This window comes from Schistocerca gregaria, chromosome 6 (assembly GCF_023897955.1).
Source record: "Schistocerca gregaria isolate iqSchGreg1 chromosome 6, iqSchGreg1.2, whole genome shotgun sequence".
Lineage (NCBI taxonomy): Eukaryota > Metazoa > Arthropoda > Insecta > Orthoptera > Acrididae > Schistocerca > Schistocerca gregaria.
In genome coordinates, this window is record NC_064925.1 from 305,745,020 (window position 1) to 305,762,462 (window position 17,443).

General features: G+C 42.1%; 1 protein-coding gene across 1 annotated transcript in view; it reads left to right on the plus strand.

Annotated features, from left to right (window-relative positions):
* The window catches only part of LOC126278212 (uncharacterized), a 61,743-nt gene extending 44,806 nt beyond the window's left edge, over window positions 1-16,937 (plus strand). The window contains exons 2-4 of the mRNA XM_049978146.1: window positions 9,334-9,568; window positions 13,211-13,574; window positions 14,529-16,937. Coding sequence (XP_049834103.1) covers window positions 9,335-9,568; window positions 13,211-13,574; window positions 14,529-14,728 — 798 coding nt within the window. The 5' untranslated portion in view covers window position 9,334 and the 3' untranslated portion in view covers window positions 14,729-16,937. The remainder of the gene's footprint in view (window positions 1-9,333; window positions 9,569-13,210; window positions 13,575-14,528) is intronic.
* Window positions 16,938-17,443: the final 506 nt, after the last annotated feature.

Consider the following 17,443-nt stretch of genomic DNA (forward strand, 5'->3'; position numbering starts at 1 on the left):
AAAGGTTTTCCGCGCAGGACTGGGTGCTGCAAACGATGAGTCACGCCCTCACGTATACTTAAAGCAGTTTATTTGCACTATTCAGCGTGAGATTCGCTTTAGCACCAACATGGGCTTCTGACGTCCGTTCGCGTCAAGGTCGCACATCTGCGTCTCCGCAGCCACAACTCCAATATGGTCGCGTTCTGCCGTGTTTCTAACTTTAATGAGTCCTTGTTTGTGCGAAGTATGACCCAGATGGTTAGGGCGAGCACTCTGAATGCCACAAGCTCATCTTTGTCTACATATAGGGTGAATCAAGAGGACAGATACGTGCTCTCGGGGTTGATAGTAGATTTTCGGCGAAAAATCACATATGGAAATACGCCCTGTTCTGGAAGTTTTCCTAATTAGAAGACATTCAGTGTAAATTGTTATGTATTTTCTGTATTATTAAGACGTTGTCATTGTTTACCACGTACTACAGTAATGTAGTTGAGACTAACAATTTGATACAGGACACTTTTGTTCTATTCAATCGGGAAAGTGCCTCAAACTGGCCTGCAGAACCTACCAAAGCTACAGCGCATGACCGTCAGTCGAGATTTTCAGTACTCTTGCGCTCTCTTCGCGCAAATTATTAGTCCTAGAAGAAAATGAATAGGATATTTTTTGTAGGAAATTTACTGTAGTTTAATTTTGTACTGCAACACGTTTACGATGGAGGATGTGGTTTTCGATTTATTCAAGAAAAAATCACAAAGTTATATTAAATGTGTTCTATCTTGGAAGCCATGCGGAATAATGCTTATGTCAATATGAAGCTTTTTGTTCAAAATCACTATCACCCCTAATAGCATTTACCTGTAAGCGTGTACCTTTTCTCATGACTGACCCTGTGTATCCTACGCAAGCTACTGCACAACGCACGCGGAGGATAAATACCAGTATCATCGATTTTATGCTCTCTTCCATCGAAATACTGAGCGAAAGAAAAATGACTGTATCTGTTCGTGCATTAATCTCTCTTTTCTTAATTATGTAATATTCCGTCGGTATTATGAGGAACATAACAATTTAAAAACTGAAATACACAATACTGACGTTCCGCAATAACATTTAATTTATATTTCGTTGTGAACCAGCTTTCTACTTTCTAGGCGAACCTCATCCAACTAAGGCTCAAACAGATAATCCACGCGTCAGCGAGAGTTTGTATTTGTACAAAGATTGTTTTTCCAAAGATATGTGACCATTTTACAATTTTACGGGGTGAATCCCCTAAAACTTGAATCGTAGATAATGCGGAAATGAAAGTACTATTAATGTGCGGTTTTCGCAGAATGGATTGGTAGTCAGGGGCTCGTATTGCTAGCTAACCAACAGATTGTAATAATACTTAGAACGGGTATTTTTGTGTAAACATAAGCCTTTCTAAATGGAACAGTGCCTACTGACATTAACAAACTAAAATAAGGGTAAATATAATGTGAGTTGTGTTTGTTGCAGTATTGCAGTGCGTTTCGTTTACGAGATATTGTATTTTGAAACGCCCCCACACCGACACTTGTACAATACTTGTGGTAGCAAACAAGTGCATACTCTAATTATGTAGATTGCTACCAGTAAGGAGATAACTGACCATCACAGATTATATTCAAAATAACCACCGGCAGCGGCAATATACGCTTCTACCCATATAAATTTATACTCCGCAAGCCACCCAACGGTGTGTGGCGGAGGGCACTTTACGTGCGACTGTCATTACCTCCCTTTCCTGAGATAACAAAGCGAGTTGGGTCTGACACGATAGCTGTTTCCGGAATCCATGTTTATTCCAGCAGAGTAGATTCTGGATTTCCAGAAATGAGATGATACGCGACCAAAAAACATGTTCTAAAATATTACAACAGACCGATGTCAGAGATATAGGCCTATAGTTTCGCACATCTGCTCCGACGGCCCTTCTTGAAAACTTGAACTACCTGTGCTCTTTTCCAATCATTAGGAAGCTTCCGTTCCTCTAGAGACTTGCGGTACACGACTGTTAGAAGGGGGGAAAGTTCTTTCGCGTGCTCTGTGTAGAATCGAATTGGTATCCCGTCAGGTACAGTGAACTTTCCTCTGTTGAGTGGTTTCAGTTGCTTTTCTATTCCTTGAACACTTATTTCGATGTCAGCCATTTTTTCGTTCGTGCGAGGATTTAGAGAAGGAACTGCAGTGCGGTCTTCCTTTGTGAAACAGCTTTGGAAAAAGGTGTTTGGTATTTCAGCTTTACGCGCGTCATCCTCTGTTTCAATGCCATTATCATCCCAGAGTGTCTGGATATGCTTTTTCGATCCACTTACTGATTTAAAGTAAGACCAGAACTTCCTAGGATTTTCTGTCAAGTCGGTACATAGAATTTTACTTTCGAATTCACTGAACGATTCACGCATAACCCTCCTTACGCTAACTTTGACATCGTTTAGCTTCTGTTTGTCTGAGAGGTTTTGGCTGCATTTAAACTTGGAGTGAAGCTCTCTTTGCTTTCGCAGTAGTTTCCTAACTTTGTTGCCTTGATCAAAATGTGTGTGAAATCTTATGGGACTTATTTTCTAAGGTCATCAGTCCCTAAGCTTACACACTACCTAACCTAAATTATCCTAAGGACAAACACACACACACACACACACACACACACACACACACACACACACACACACACATACACCAATGCCCGAGGGAGGACTCGAACCTCCACCGGGACCAGCCGCACAGTCCATGACTGTAGCGCCTTAAACCACTCGGCTAGTCCCGCACGGCTTGTTGCCTTGAACTTTTTCCATAAACACTCAACATTGTCAGCCAAGAAATTTTCGTTTTTATCTGTTAGGTAGTCTGAAATCTGCCTCCTATTACTCTTGCGAAACAGATAAACCTTCTTCCCCCCCCCCCCCCCCTTTCTTTTAATGTTCCTATTTACTTGCCGGCCGGAGTGGCCGAGCGGTTCTATGCGCTACAGCCTGGAACCGCTCGACCGCTACAGTCCCAGGTTCGAATCCTGCCTCGGGCATGGATGTGTGTGATGTCCTTAGGTTAGTTAGGTTTAAGTAGTTCTAAATGCTAGGGGACTGATGACCTCAGAAGTTAAGTCCCATAGTGCTCAGAGCCATTTGAACCTATTTACTTCCATATTTAGGGATGCTGCAACGGGCTTATGATCACTGATTCCCTGTTCTGTCGAAAAGCTCGGGTCTGTTTGTTATCAGTAGGTCCAAGATGTTATCTCCACGTGTCGGTTCTCTGTTTAATTGCTCGAGGTAATTTTCGGATAGTGCACTCAGTATAATGTCACTCGATGCTCTATCCCTACCATCTGTCCTAAACATCTGAGTGTCTCAGTCTATATCTGGTAAATTGAAATCTCCACCTAGGACTATAATATGCTGAGGAAATATATGTGAAATGTATTTCAGATTTTCTCTCAGTTGTTCTGCCACTAATGCTGCTAAGTCGGGAGGTCGGTAAAAGAAGCCAATTATTAACTTAGCTCGGTTGTTGAGTGTAACCTCCACCCATAATAATTCACAGGAACTATCCACTTCTACTTCACCACAGTATAAACTACTACTAACAGCGACAAACACGCCACCACCGGTTGCGTGCAATCTATCCTTTCTAAACACCGTCTGTGCCTTCATAAAAATTTCGCAGAATTTATCTCTGCCTTCAACCAGCTTTCCGTACCTATAACGATTTCAGCTTCGGTGCTTTCTGTCAGCGCTTGAAGTTCCCGTACTTTACCAAAGCAGCTTCGACAGTTAACAATTACAATACCGATTGCTGCTTGGTCCCCGCATGTCCTGACTTTGCCCCGCACCCTTTGAGGCTGTTGCCCTTTCTGTACTTGCCCGAGGCCATCAGCCAAAAAAACCGCCCAGTCCATGCCACACAACCCCTGCTACTCGTGTAGCCCCTGCTGTGTATAGTGAACTCCTGACCTATCCAGTGGAACCCGAAACCCCGCCACCCTATGGCGCAAGTCGAGGAGTCTGCAGCCCACACAGTGGCAGAAGCGTCTCAGCCTCTGATTCAGACCCTCCACTCGGCTCTGAACCAAAGGTCCACAGTCAGTCCTGTCGACGATGCTGCAGATGGTGAGCTCTGCTTTCATCCCGCTAGCGAGACTGGCAGTCTTCACCAAATCAGATAGCCGTCGGAAGCCAGAGAGGATTTCCTCCGATCCATATCGACACACATCATTGGTGCCGACATGAGTGGTCACCTGCAGATGGGTCCACCCTGTACCCTTCATGGCATCCAGAAGGACCCTTTCCACATCTGGAATGACTCCCCCCGGTATGCACATGGAGTACACAATGGTTTTCTTCCTCTCCCTTGCAGCCATATCTCTAAGGGGCCCCATTAAGGGGCTTACGTTGGAGCTCCCAACTGCCAGTAAGCCCACCCTTTGCGACCGTCCGGATCTTGCAGACTGAGGGGCAACCTCTGGAATAGGCCAAGCAGCCATGTCCGGCCGAAGATTAGTATCAGCCGGAGACAGAGCCTGAAACCGGTTCATCGGACAAACTGGAGAGGCATTCCGTTTAGCCCTCCCGACTGTCTTTCGCCCCCTGCCACATCTCGAGACGACCTCCCACTCTACCACAGATGAGGGATCAGCCTCAATGTGGTCAGTATCCCGGACAGCCACAGGCGTAGTCCGATCAGGGGATGCGTGGGACGAGCTGGCCGTCCCCGACAAACCCCCATCCGGACCCCCACAGTGATGCCCACTGGCAACAGCCTCAAGCTGTGTGACTGAAATCAACACTGCCTGAAGCTGAGAGCGAAGGGATGCCAACTCAGCCAACATCCGAACACAGCAGTAGAAGTCCCTATCTATGGTAAATATTGTTGTGCAAAGAACGTCTGAACTAATCTACAGAGAGCACAAACAATTTGACACAAAATTTAAACGGTTATTAAAATACAAGACTGCCTAGTAAATGCAGTAGTGCTGCTACTTGCGCACTGCTGACACACTGCTCGGCGGCAGAAGGCTAACTATACGGTCAGTAACGTACAAACACTATTTGAAAGAAAGAAACAAATGACAGACGACTACGCGACTTTACACGTCACAGATATTAAAATGCAAATCTGCCCTGCTAATTACGAAACTACACAATGATTTGACGGATTTAACTAAACGAGTGCGCTAAGAACACTCAAACAAATTTTCAACTTGACTACTACACTTACATGAACGCTAAATAAGCCATTTGCTGCTACTTGAGCACTGCTGACGCACTGCTCGGCGACAGAAGGCTTGGCATTTGATATTGGTACTTAATGAATTTTATGTTATTTATGTAATTGAGGTACATAAAAATGACCATTTGTGCTAAAACAGTCTCAGTTATTGGACACGTGTTACAACTGGAGCAACATTGGAAAGACCTATTTCGTTTTATGAAGCAGAATGTTTTAATTAAGATTGTCAAAACCTTTCTCTAAACATGGAAATGCTATAAACACAGTTTCGCAGTTCTTCAGTGTGTCTACTTAGCTAAGTTGTAGTATAAGTATTGCCTTGCGCGTTCAGACATCTCACAGGAATCTAACATTGCGCTTATGTTAGTTTCTACAACCCCTCCCCCTCCCCCTGTCCTCTCTATATATTCCTTCCGCTTTCTAGCCTTCTCTCATTTGCTTAGTTCTGGCTTTGCCAAATGAGTTCTTGACAGTTGCTTCTCCTTTGAGCAAAGTTTTCTTTGTTCTTTCTCGTTTTCATTCCCCTATGTTTTCCAAGAGCAAAATCGCATTGCAATTTTGGACTTTCTGTTAACGTCATGTTTAGACATTTCTATTTCCGACGGCCTACTTTACTTGCTACTTTTTTATATTTTTTCTTCGTGTCAAATGTAATATATCACGTTTTATCTAACGATTTCTACTGTACCTTCTTCCTGTTCACATACTCTGCTGCATTCACAACTTCTTCTCTCAAAGATATCCATTCGTATTCTAGCGGATTCGTTCCTCTGTTTCTGTCAGTCGTTGCATTACGGTAACTTTAAGGTTATCGAAAAACTGTGGGTCTTGATTTATTCAAGTCCCATTTCCTTAATTAGCTACTGTTTACTGTCTCTTAAGTTGTAAACCACAGTTCGTAACCAATAAATTATTGTAGGTTTGCGTCTGCACCAGGATATGTATAATAATTTAAAATCTGGTTTCGAAAACTTTGTTCCAAAAATATATTATTCTTTCACGATTCTTAAGCAAGGTGCTGGCGATGATCACATTATGCTCTGTGCGAAATTCTATCAGGTGGTTTCCACTTTCATCCCTTCCCCCAAGCCTTTGTGTTCTTACTGTTTCCCTGTACATGCTACCGTATCACATTTTACATTTTTGTCTCTCTTAACCATCTGAATAATCTCTTTTGTCGTACATTGTTTCAATGTGTTAGGAGATAGTGAACAATCATGAATGGTAGTCATGAAATCTGTTTATGGTGGAATGAGAAAACATGAAAATGAAAATTTGGTATGTCTTCAGCCAACTTCGTCTTTTCATCATGTAGGTGTAAGATATAGTTAATCAAACGCACCGGGCGTTTGAGTGGGTCCCGCCCCGTACCTCAGTGGCTGTCCGTCATTGGCTACCGCTAGCGTCTGCCGCTTCCAGATGGGAACGCCAATTCCGTGAGCCGTCGCGTCAAAGTAGAAAACGCTTGCGGCTGCCGCACGACGCGCTGCCGCGCTCTAGTGGGAACCGGCCTTAAAGCTGTAGCAAGATTAGAGAGAAAAAAATGCTCGGACGTAAGGACTGAAGAAAAGTGTAGTGTCTTTGGTTGTCTCTTGTCTTTACTGGTTTTATGCTTCATATACTTTAAATAATCACACAAAAGAGAAAGTTGTCAAGTAACTGGCGACAAAGAATGCATATTTTGTGAAGAGTTATTATTCCCGCAATCACATATAATCCCACAGAGTGTTAATGGTGATATTTTTTTAACGTGATTGCTCGCCGAGTGGGAGCAGGAGAGGCACCACAGGACGCCAGGCTCGATGCCCTCCCTCCCAAAACAGTGCTGCGCTAGGGCGCAGCTGTCCACCCCGGCACACCCGACACCAGAAGACACATGCCCCACTTATCAAACTCTTCAGAAAACATATTTATGAACAATCTATACCCTTTTTTTAATTTATGACGCTCCGTCCCAACGCGCGGCGAAGGAGGGGAGCATCATAGCAAGGAGCTGTCAAAATATTTGACAAAAAGGTATTTTTACGCTTCGTAACTAGAAGAAGTGTTATACTTACTGAGACGTACCAGAAAGAGTTTATGGTGGTCTTGTACTGCAAGGAAGCAAGAGAGAGGACGTTGCTATCGGTGGCCAGTATCCTTCCACAACACAAATGCACACCTGGATCAACCCAGTTCTTTATTTACTTGTACTGCATACTTAACTTGAATAGAGTTCATGTCTTGTGGCACAAGCTCATCAGTAATAGTCCTCTTGCAGACAATATCGACAATCTTGATATCACAAACTTAAAGCTCGCTAAAGTCACTAATGTGGTCGCTATATGCTGTCGTAACCTGTGACGTGAAGTGAGCCTGCTCAGCAAATATTCTGACAGACAACAAACTGGAAGAGTGAGTCAGTGAGGTCCTCCGGTCAGCAGCGGTGGCCTAAATACTTGCTGTAGAGAGGGCGTTGGTGGCGAGTTGCTTGCGGGTGTGTCTCTGGCCTCTCTCGTGACAGGCGTGCTTGATCCAGCACCTACTATCGATCTTCTCACTACATCTTTGCTGACCACTGTGCATGCAACAGCTTACACCAGCACAAATATAGATCGATATTGCCATCACTTCCAACTAGTTGTTGTTGTTGTTGTGGTCTTCAGTCCAGAGACTGGTTCGATGCAGCTCTCCATGCTACTCTATCCTGTGCAAGCTACTTCATCTCCCACTACCTACTGCAACCTACATCCTTCTGAATCTGTTTAGTGTATTCATCTCTTGGTCTTCCTCTACGATTTTTACTCTCTACGCTGCCCTCCAATACTAAATTGGTGATCCCTTGATGCCTCAGAACATGTCCTACCAACCGGTCCCTTCATCTTGTCAAGTTGTGCCACAAAATCCTCTTCTCCCCAGTTCTATTCAATACCTCCTCATTAGTTATGTGATCTATCCATCGAATCTTCAGCATTCTTCTGCAGCACCACATTTCGAAAGCTTCTATTCTCTTCTTGTCCAAACTATTTATCGTCCATGTTTCACTTCCATACATGGCTACACTCCATACAAATACTTTCAGAAACGAGTTCCTGACACTTAAATCTATACTCGATGTTAACAAATTTCTCTTCTTCAGAAACGCTTTCCTTGCCATTGCCAGTCTATATTTTATATCCTCTCTACTTCGACCATCATCAGTTATTTTGTTCCCGAAATAGCAAAACTCCTTTACTACTATAAGTGTCTTATTTCCTAATCTAATTCCTTCAGCATCACCCAAGTTAATTCGACTACATTCCATTATCCTCGTTTTGCTTTTGTTGATGTTCATCTTATATCCTCCTTTCAAGACACTGTCCATTCCGTTCGGCTGCTCTTCCAGGTCCTTTGCTTTCTTTGACAGAATTACAATGCCATTGGTGATTGTTTTTATTTCTCCTCCATGGGTTTTAATTCCTACTCCAAATTTTTCTTTTGTTTCCTTTACTGCTTGCCTAATATACAGATTGAATAAGATCAGGGATTGGCTACAACCTTGTCTCACTCCTTTCCCAGCCACTCCTCCCCGTTCATGTCCCTCGACTCTTATAACTGCCATCTGGTTTCTGTACAAATTGTAAATAGCCTTTCGCTCTCTGTATTTTACCCCGGCCACCTTGAGAATTTGAAAGAGAGTATTCCAGTCAACATTGTCAAAAGCTTTCACTGAGTCTTCAGATTCTAGAAACGGAGGTTCACATGCTTCACATGGCTCTGAGCACTATGGGACTTAACGTCTGAGGTCATCAGTCCCCTAGAACTTAGAACTACTTAAACGTAAGGACATCACACACAGCCATGCCCGAGGCGGGATTCGAACCTGCGACTGTAGCGGTAGAAACGTAGGTTTGCCTTTCCTTAATCTATGTTCTAAGATAAGTCGTAGAGCCTGTATTACCTCACGTGTTCTAGCATTTCGCGCCCCTGGTGTTCCAGCATTTGTAGATGGTACTTGATAATGGCAATAAACCGAAATGGGCCTGTCGTTTAAAATATTAAAAACATATTACATTATTGTAGTTGGTTTGGAGCACTGATTTCCGCAACGCGTCGCTGGTGTGGTGTGCTGTGCAGGATGCGGAGCTCGCTGGCTGACGCTGGCAGCGGGCAGTACGGGTCGTGCCCGCAGCTGGAGGGCCGCGACCGGCGTCTGCAGCGGCGCTCGCGCAAGGACTCCGTGGCGGGCAGCGAGGCCGCCTCCTCCAGCGGCGCCAGCAGCGCAGACACCGACGACGGCCAGCACGACTCCTCCGTCAGCGAGCAGGAGCGCCTCCAGGTCGAGGCCGCCTTCCGCAGCCTCAAGACCCAGGTGCGTCACCTCGCGAGTCTCGAAACGATCGACTCGAGGGAAGTGAGCCTACTGCAGCACCCCTGGTGTTTTATTCCTGAACTAGTCTCATCTGTCAAAGCCCATTTTTCACGGCTGACTTTTTTGCCTCAATCGAGAGAAAACGACCTACATAAACAACATAGACTGGCCGAGGCGCCGCCGTATTAGAAGCCAACTGAAAACTGAGCCGCAGTATTTTACGTCGTCACGTTAAACGATATAGTCTTCTGCCATACAGTGACATTTGCTACTCCCAGTCGAAATTTTTTCTTTTTGTAGTGGCCGGACGAGGGTTCCCGGAAATAATTTCCAAATAAGAAGTACATTTTTAGTGTATTATGCCATATTAAGCGCGATGTTTGCGATGTGCGAGCTGCTGCTTTGTTCTGGTGACTTTACTGTAAACACGCACATTTCTGTAATTACCGATATATCTTACTCCACATATATTGGCGAATTTCTGTACAACAGTTATTGCACCTTTGACTTGGATGACGTTTAGGGAGTTTCACGCTTACGTACAGCGTGAAAATTATTGAACTCTATGGGGAAAAAAAAAACTTAAATTAGTTACAAACTATGGCGTGCACGCACTTTGTTCAATATGTAAACGTCACTACAGATATGCAGATTTAGCTTATGACATGTTGCTTGCTTGTTAGCACTCACAACTCTACACAAACAACGCTGCTCTCGGTCATTAAGGAAGACCATTGGCCAATACATTGTCTGCGGTGAGAGGTAATGCCTGAAATGTGGTATTCTCAGCACACTCTCGACACTGTGCATCTCAGAATATTGAATTCTCTAACAATTTCTGAAATGGAATGTCTCATCCATCTATTTCCGACTACCATTCACATTCAGACTGTTAATTTCTATTGTGGGGCCATAATCACATCAGAAACTTTTTCACATGAATCACCTGAATACAAATGACAGCTCTACCAGTGCACTGCCCTTTTATACCTTGTGCATGTGACTCTACTGCCATCTGTATATGTGCATATCATTATCCCATATCTTTTATCAGTTGAGTGTATTTTGGCTACTTCATAGTCTTCAATTTTTATGTAAGTTTTTGTTTTTCGTCTCTCTTCATTCTACTTTCAATGCACATTAGACTGGTTTATCCCATTCAACAGTTCCTGCACATCTTCAATCTCACTGACAATAGCAATGCCAACAACCAATCTTATCATTGCTATCCTTTCACCCTGACTGTTAATCCTACTACATCATTGCTTCATCGATGCACTAACTGAACAGTTGGGATGAAAGACTACATCATCATGACATTAATATTTGCGCAGTTCTGTGTGAATCTTGTCCACAGCTCACGGTCTCGCAGCGGCGTTCTCACTTCCTGCGCATGGGGTCCCTCGTTCGATTATTCCTGGTGGGGTCAGTGACTTTTCCTACCTCAAGATGACTGAGTGTTGTTGTGTCATCATCATCACTCATCCCCATTATGGTTGGAGGAAGGCAATGTCAAACCACCTTAATTAGGACCTTGCCTAGTACAGTGGTGCGGGTCCCCCTCATTGTCCCCTACGCTCCTCGGAGTATGAGACATCATCATCATCATCATCATCATCATCATCATCATCATCATCATCATGTGAACTTGGTTCAGTGGCCAGTAGTACTTAGTCACACATAAAATCAAAAGACATTGACCAGTATTGATTCTTTTCTGATTGTAGCCAACTCGGTGTTTAGGATGTCTACAACAGTGAGAGCAAAAGTACCATGCAGAGTTGCTGAAATGTTGATTGTAAATGAGTTTGAGATCATCTTTTTACTGGCATGTTATTCTCAATAAACATGTTGTTGCCTGTTAGCTAAAGTTTGTAACTACTGGAGAGAATTTCACTATCCCTCACTGAAAGTATTCATGGCATGCATGAGTGGTTTCTGTAGGAAGATACATGGTGGCATAATATAACTCTGTAAAATATGATATAGTGTAAAACACAATTAAAGTTAAGCTGCTCTGGTAGTTATATATTCCAAATCAATTCATATGCTAAGCAGCACTTGATAAAATCTCCCTGCATATCATGCTTGTTGCATTGACACTGACAGAAAAAAAAAAGAAAAATCGCAGCACCAAAAAAAAGTTTTGCTACATAAACAAAAGTTGGTAGATGTGTTTGTGAGAGGATGACTCTCCAGATTAAATTCCAATCACATGAGTGGCATAAGTAGTGCTGCTACAAGGATGCAAATCAGGTTTGCCTTAAATACACGCTGTAGTGATCCTAAGCATTAGTTACCTTTGGGAATGGATGTGGTGAGTTGATGTTAGTCAAGAACATCTTTAAGATGACAAAGACACCATTATTAACACCTCACTGTGTTCGAACGGGGTCATACAATAGGGCTATGAGAAGCTTGACGTTCCTTCTGTGATGTTGCAGAAATGTTGGGCAGGAATGTAGCCATTGCATATGACTGTGTGCATCCACGGTCACAAGACGACCAGTCTCTGAACAACCATGTGGTACTACCAGGAGGGAAGACAATGGTGTTCGACATACGTCTCTGGCACATTGTACTGCAATGCAGCAGCAATATGAGCAGCATTTGACACCACAGTGACACAACAAATAGTTAGAAGTTTTTTTACTTCGAGGGCAGATCCGAACCAGACACCCTGTAGTGTGCATTCCAATGACCCCAAACCCACCACCATTTTAAACTTATGTGGTGTCAAGCAAAAGGTCATTGGAGGGCAGGGTGCCAGTCTGTTGTGTTTTCTGATGAACAATGGTTCTGCCTCAGTGGCAGTGATGGCCATTGTGTTGGTTAGAAGGAGACCAGTTGAGGGCCTGAAACCCACCTGTCTGTGTGCTAGACACACCGGACTGACACCTGGAATTATGGTTTGGGGTGGGATTTTGCATGATAGCAGGAGCACTTTCGGGGTTATGGAATAACCTTGATTGCAAATTTGTATGTCAGTCTCGTAATTCGACATGTTCTGCCCCCATTTGTGAACAGTATTCCAGGGGGTGTTTCCCAACAGGATAATGCTGGCCAGATATCAGTGTTGTAACTACATGTTGCCACAGTGTGCTCGATTACCAGATACGTCTCCAGTCGAGCACATATGAAACATCATCAGACAATAACTCCAGCATCATCCACCGGCAGCATTAATCTCCCTTGTGTAAGACACATGAAACTCCATCCCACAAACCGACATACAGTACCTGCACAACACAATGCATGCACATTTGCATGCTTGTGTTCAACATTCCAGTGGTTACACTTGTTATTAATGTACCAGCATTTCACATTTGCAATGGCTTACCTCACACTTACATTAACCTGTGGTATTTAACTGTTAATCACATACATATGTTACCCATATAAACATAGTCCATAAATTTCATTTCTCTACATTAATTCATGGTGTTATGATTCTTTTCCCATGACTGAAGTTCATATGTTTTCTGCATGAGCCATCATGTCTGCAGAGGTTGGGAACTAGTCCGTATACAACCCAATGAAGGTGATACTTGGTTTATTTTTGCCAACTTTCCTTCCATTGCCACTTATACTGTAGGTTAGCAGAGCTTGTCATGTGACGGTGTGGTCTGGTGTCGGTTGCAGGTGTACGTCTGCGGTTCGCTAGCAAACCTGTACCTGGGCTCTACCAGTGGTGACGAGTGGCGACTCGAGAGCACAGGTGTGCCTGTGCTGCTGCTGGACCTGGGGGCGGCACGCGCGCGCACTCAGCGCCGCATCCAACTTGTACTGGCTGAACGGGGCACATGCTTTGCACTGTGGCGCGACACCATTGACAACCTCACGAACTACCGTGTGGCTGGGCGTGCCTTCCACACCATGCACCTTTCCTCTGACCACACCACACTCGTCGGCCTCAGCTTCGACTCGGAGCGTGCTGCTGATGAAATGGCAGGCCGCGTTGAACGCCTCACCTCGTCGCCGGAGAACATCAGCCTGTCTGCACCAGGTGCGATGCCTCAACCTTTCGATGCACACATACATAACTCCCACATTAATGCAGATCTGAGACTGCACAGCTAACCAAAAGACATGAATAATGTAGAATCTACAATTTTTTTCCAAAAATTGCTGAAATAATCATGCATGACCTGCAAGCTGGGTAATCCACAACCAGGTTCATTAGGAGCTTGTTGAAGAAGCGTAATTAGTGTCAAATTTATGGACAATACAAGCGAGTTAAACACCAGATGTGGAACAACAAAACATAAATAGCTTTAAATGTCTGGGCGAATGGATCGAATGGATTCAGAAGGAACATATAAAGAAAGATTGAAAGCAAGAATCAGAAAACTGGAAATAGCTTTCCAAACACAACAAAAATACCACAATCTGTAGTTACAACACTGTCATAAAAGCAATCTATGTCTCATCCTCTCTGATGGAGGGAGAAGGAGATAAGTGTTCAATGTCATGTCAACAATGAGGTTTCTGATGGGTGTCTCCCTAGGTACATTGGGTCCAGATTATAAAAATTGTATCTAAAAATGGTATCCATCTAAATCAAAACAGGAAATACATGACAATTGAAAAAAAATGGACAAAATGTGCAAATGCAGAGTTTAGTTTTATGGCCAAGTAAGAGTAATTTCTATCTTACAACTCGCTGAAACATAATATCTTGCCCTAGTTGATTGTGACTGAATTGTAATTTGTAACTTTACTGTGCTATGGTTGTGATTATTTGTTTTCAAATGTTGTTGGTCAGTAATCTACCAGTAGTCCATTGTACAGTTTTAAGCAATAGCTAATAATTACAGTAATAAATAAAAGGTAGTGTTTCACACCCTTCTGTTATATGAGATGCTAATGAAAGTAAATGATTTGGCTACTCATCTTGCATTGTGTACTTGGTGTAATGTAGTACCTTTGTTATATGACTTTACATGATACTTGGTTCCAGGTCGCAGTAAAACATCACGAGGGCGTCGGTCTGCGCAGCCACCCCCTCCTCCGCTGCCAACGAAGTCACACATCTCACAGCCCTGCTGTTTCCAGCACATCACAAGTGTGGAGGTGGGCGATCGCAGTCGGTACTTCTCTCTGCAAACTCTTGTCCCCATGCTGTCTTCTGAGCAAGAAGAGCCACGCTCGGAATTGTAACTGAATTGCTTTATACACTACATGTGTCTAGAGATGAACAATTGGCATCTATGCCTCTTTTTTGTGAGAAATGTTCACTGGCTACTGAAGACTGTTCTTACATAACTGTAATGGTATCCATTGTGGACCATGTTTTAAAGGATGTCCATTTAAGCCAGATGAATATTTTGTACTAATTGTTGCTATTCATCATAATACATTCAGTTACATGGTGATTGTGCCTTGTATGTGCCGATTTTCATTTGTGCATAATGGTGCACTCAGCCTGGCATGCATATAAAGACTGCTTTGTTCCCAGTGTAATTGCAGTTGTTTGATGTGTGAATAAGTAGACATGGAACATTACATGAGTGAATTTTTACTAAAGCTTGTCACTTTTTTTAGAATGTTGTGCTGAACCAGTATTGGAAGTTACAGATAGATGCATTGCTCTGTTTCTGTGATTAGTATTGACTGTTGTGGGAATGTGCAAAGTAGTGTTTCACAATCATCGCAGATACTTTTAGCATATTCTGCTGCTGCCGTTCGTCAAGGTTCTGGTGCCTTGTCCTCAGCCAGAATAATTTGTGCAAAATGCATGCTGTTGCATATACGTGAGTGAAATGTACTTTTGTGAATGTGTGTTTTGTTAAAATTTGTTCACTGGACATGTATTTGAATCATTTTTGTATATTGCATTCTTTTCTGTTGTTATATGGACACAGTATGACACTTTCTGTGATAATGTGCATCGGTTTTCAGACATGACCATTCATGTTCCAAAAGATTGCTTTTGTGTGAGCTTCCATAATTATTTTTCAGTTTGCAGCTATCCTCATTCATTAACACAATACATCTCATTGGTGAATTCATTGTGCTCTGTTTGTAGTTATTATCTCAGAGTACAACTGATTGACAGAACTGTGTATGTGCCATGATTAGCATGTACTTTTAAAACTGATAATATGTCATGACACATTAGACAGTACGTAGAAAGGTTTGGACATGCCAGATTCACTGAAGCCAGCGAGGCTGTAGTTTTCTACCTAGTCTATTATCACTGACCTTATTTGATTTAGTGAGCACAATAAAACGTAATGAAATTTTTTTAAAAATCAAGATTTTTTTCCAAGCCTTTAGTATCTTCCTGCTATTTGTTTACAGTCAACATTGAAATACATTTATGATAAAGGGCAATTCAAAAGTATTATTGCTGAGTACTGGGCATGAAAAGACTCAGAAGTGTAAATTTCTCTTTTTCTGTTAATTTTCTAATAAAAATTTGGGGTTTGAAGGAAGGGGAGGGGAAGAATCTTACCCTAGTCATTATTTAATTGTATTTTTCCAAACAACCCATATTAATATGCTCTGTACTGTTATAAAGTGCATTACTCATTCTAAGCCAACACTGTTATGAAATTTAGCTTTCTTTCAACATTTGCCATCCTTGGACGTTCTAGTTTACTCATTTCTCTATATTCTTTCATTGAAATTATAAGACAAAGGCAATTGTACAGGCAGAATTATTGTTTAAACAAACAGTTACAGTTAATTTCAGTATTTGATTTACAGACTGAACTTTCCCAATCACCTCTTTTGTCCAACGTGGAAGTGTTTCGAGACTCATTATTCAGTTTGTAAATAGTTTTATTATACATTATATTTATTACATTTGTTTATGCCAATCTATTGAAAGAATTGTTTTACTGCTGTCAAATGCAGAAGCTGTGCTCTTTGTTGATGACTTTATTGAAAGGTTCATGTACCTAGTGCTTCAAGACTGGGATAATGAAGCTGTTTAGAAGAGTTTTATCATGTATGTTAAATATACCCCCAAACCACCTCAGTACAGCTGTGGCAGTGGGAGTTAATGTCTAGAGAATTATATTTAAACCAAACAGTTTTAGCTAGCTTGTTGATAGATTGTTGTGCTTGTAAAATATATATGATTACATGGATTTCAAATTTTGTGTCATATTTTGAGATATGTTCTTTCAATAAATGTAAATTAAAATCTTTAGGAATGAGAGTTGCAAGTATGATGAAAGTGTAACATGATGTGTGCTTACATCAGTTCAGCTGTAGTACCATTGTACTCTACACAAAGAGGATGTATTATGATGTGCCTTTTATATTTGTCTTGAATTTTTACATCTGGATCATCACAGTGTGTTAAGATGTGTAGTGACATTGCTAAAGACAAATTAAATGTTTTTGTACACAAAACAAACAGACTAATACTTAATATTAGTGGTAAGTCATGACCATTGATCATAAGAAATAATAAAGACTAAATTTCCTTATCAAAATGTAAGCTAAGAAGGGAGACTAGAACAATTTGCACATTTCATTCCTCTGATTTGCTCTTTCTATACTTCTACAAAACAGTATATTATTACTGATATTTGGTCTGTACAATGATTCTAAAATCTTACTCAGTGAATGAGGAATCACTGTCCAACATGCACCGATTTTAAAGGTGAGTACCAAATACACAATTTTTTGTCATATGCCCTTTGTGCTGTCTTGTTTTTTATATTCTATTTCTAGTAGTGACATAGTGTCATAACATAATTTGGTCTCCATTCAATAAAGTAACAGCAAAGATTCATACAAAAACAGGGCTAAGAGGAAGCTGCTAAGTCTACATGTGCTTGGCAAACCACCATGAAGTCTGTGGCAGAAGGTATTTAGCATGATACCAGATTTTAGGTTTTCTACACATTGCAATCACAT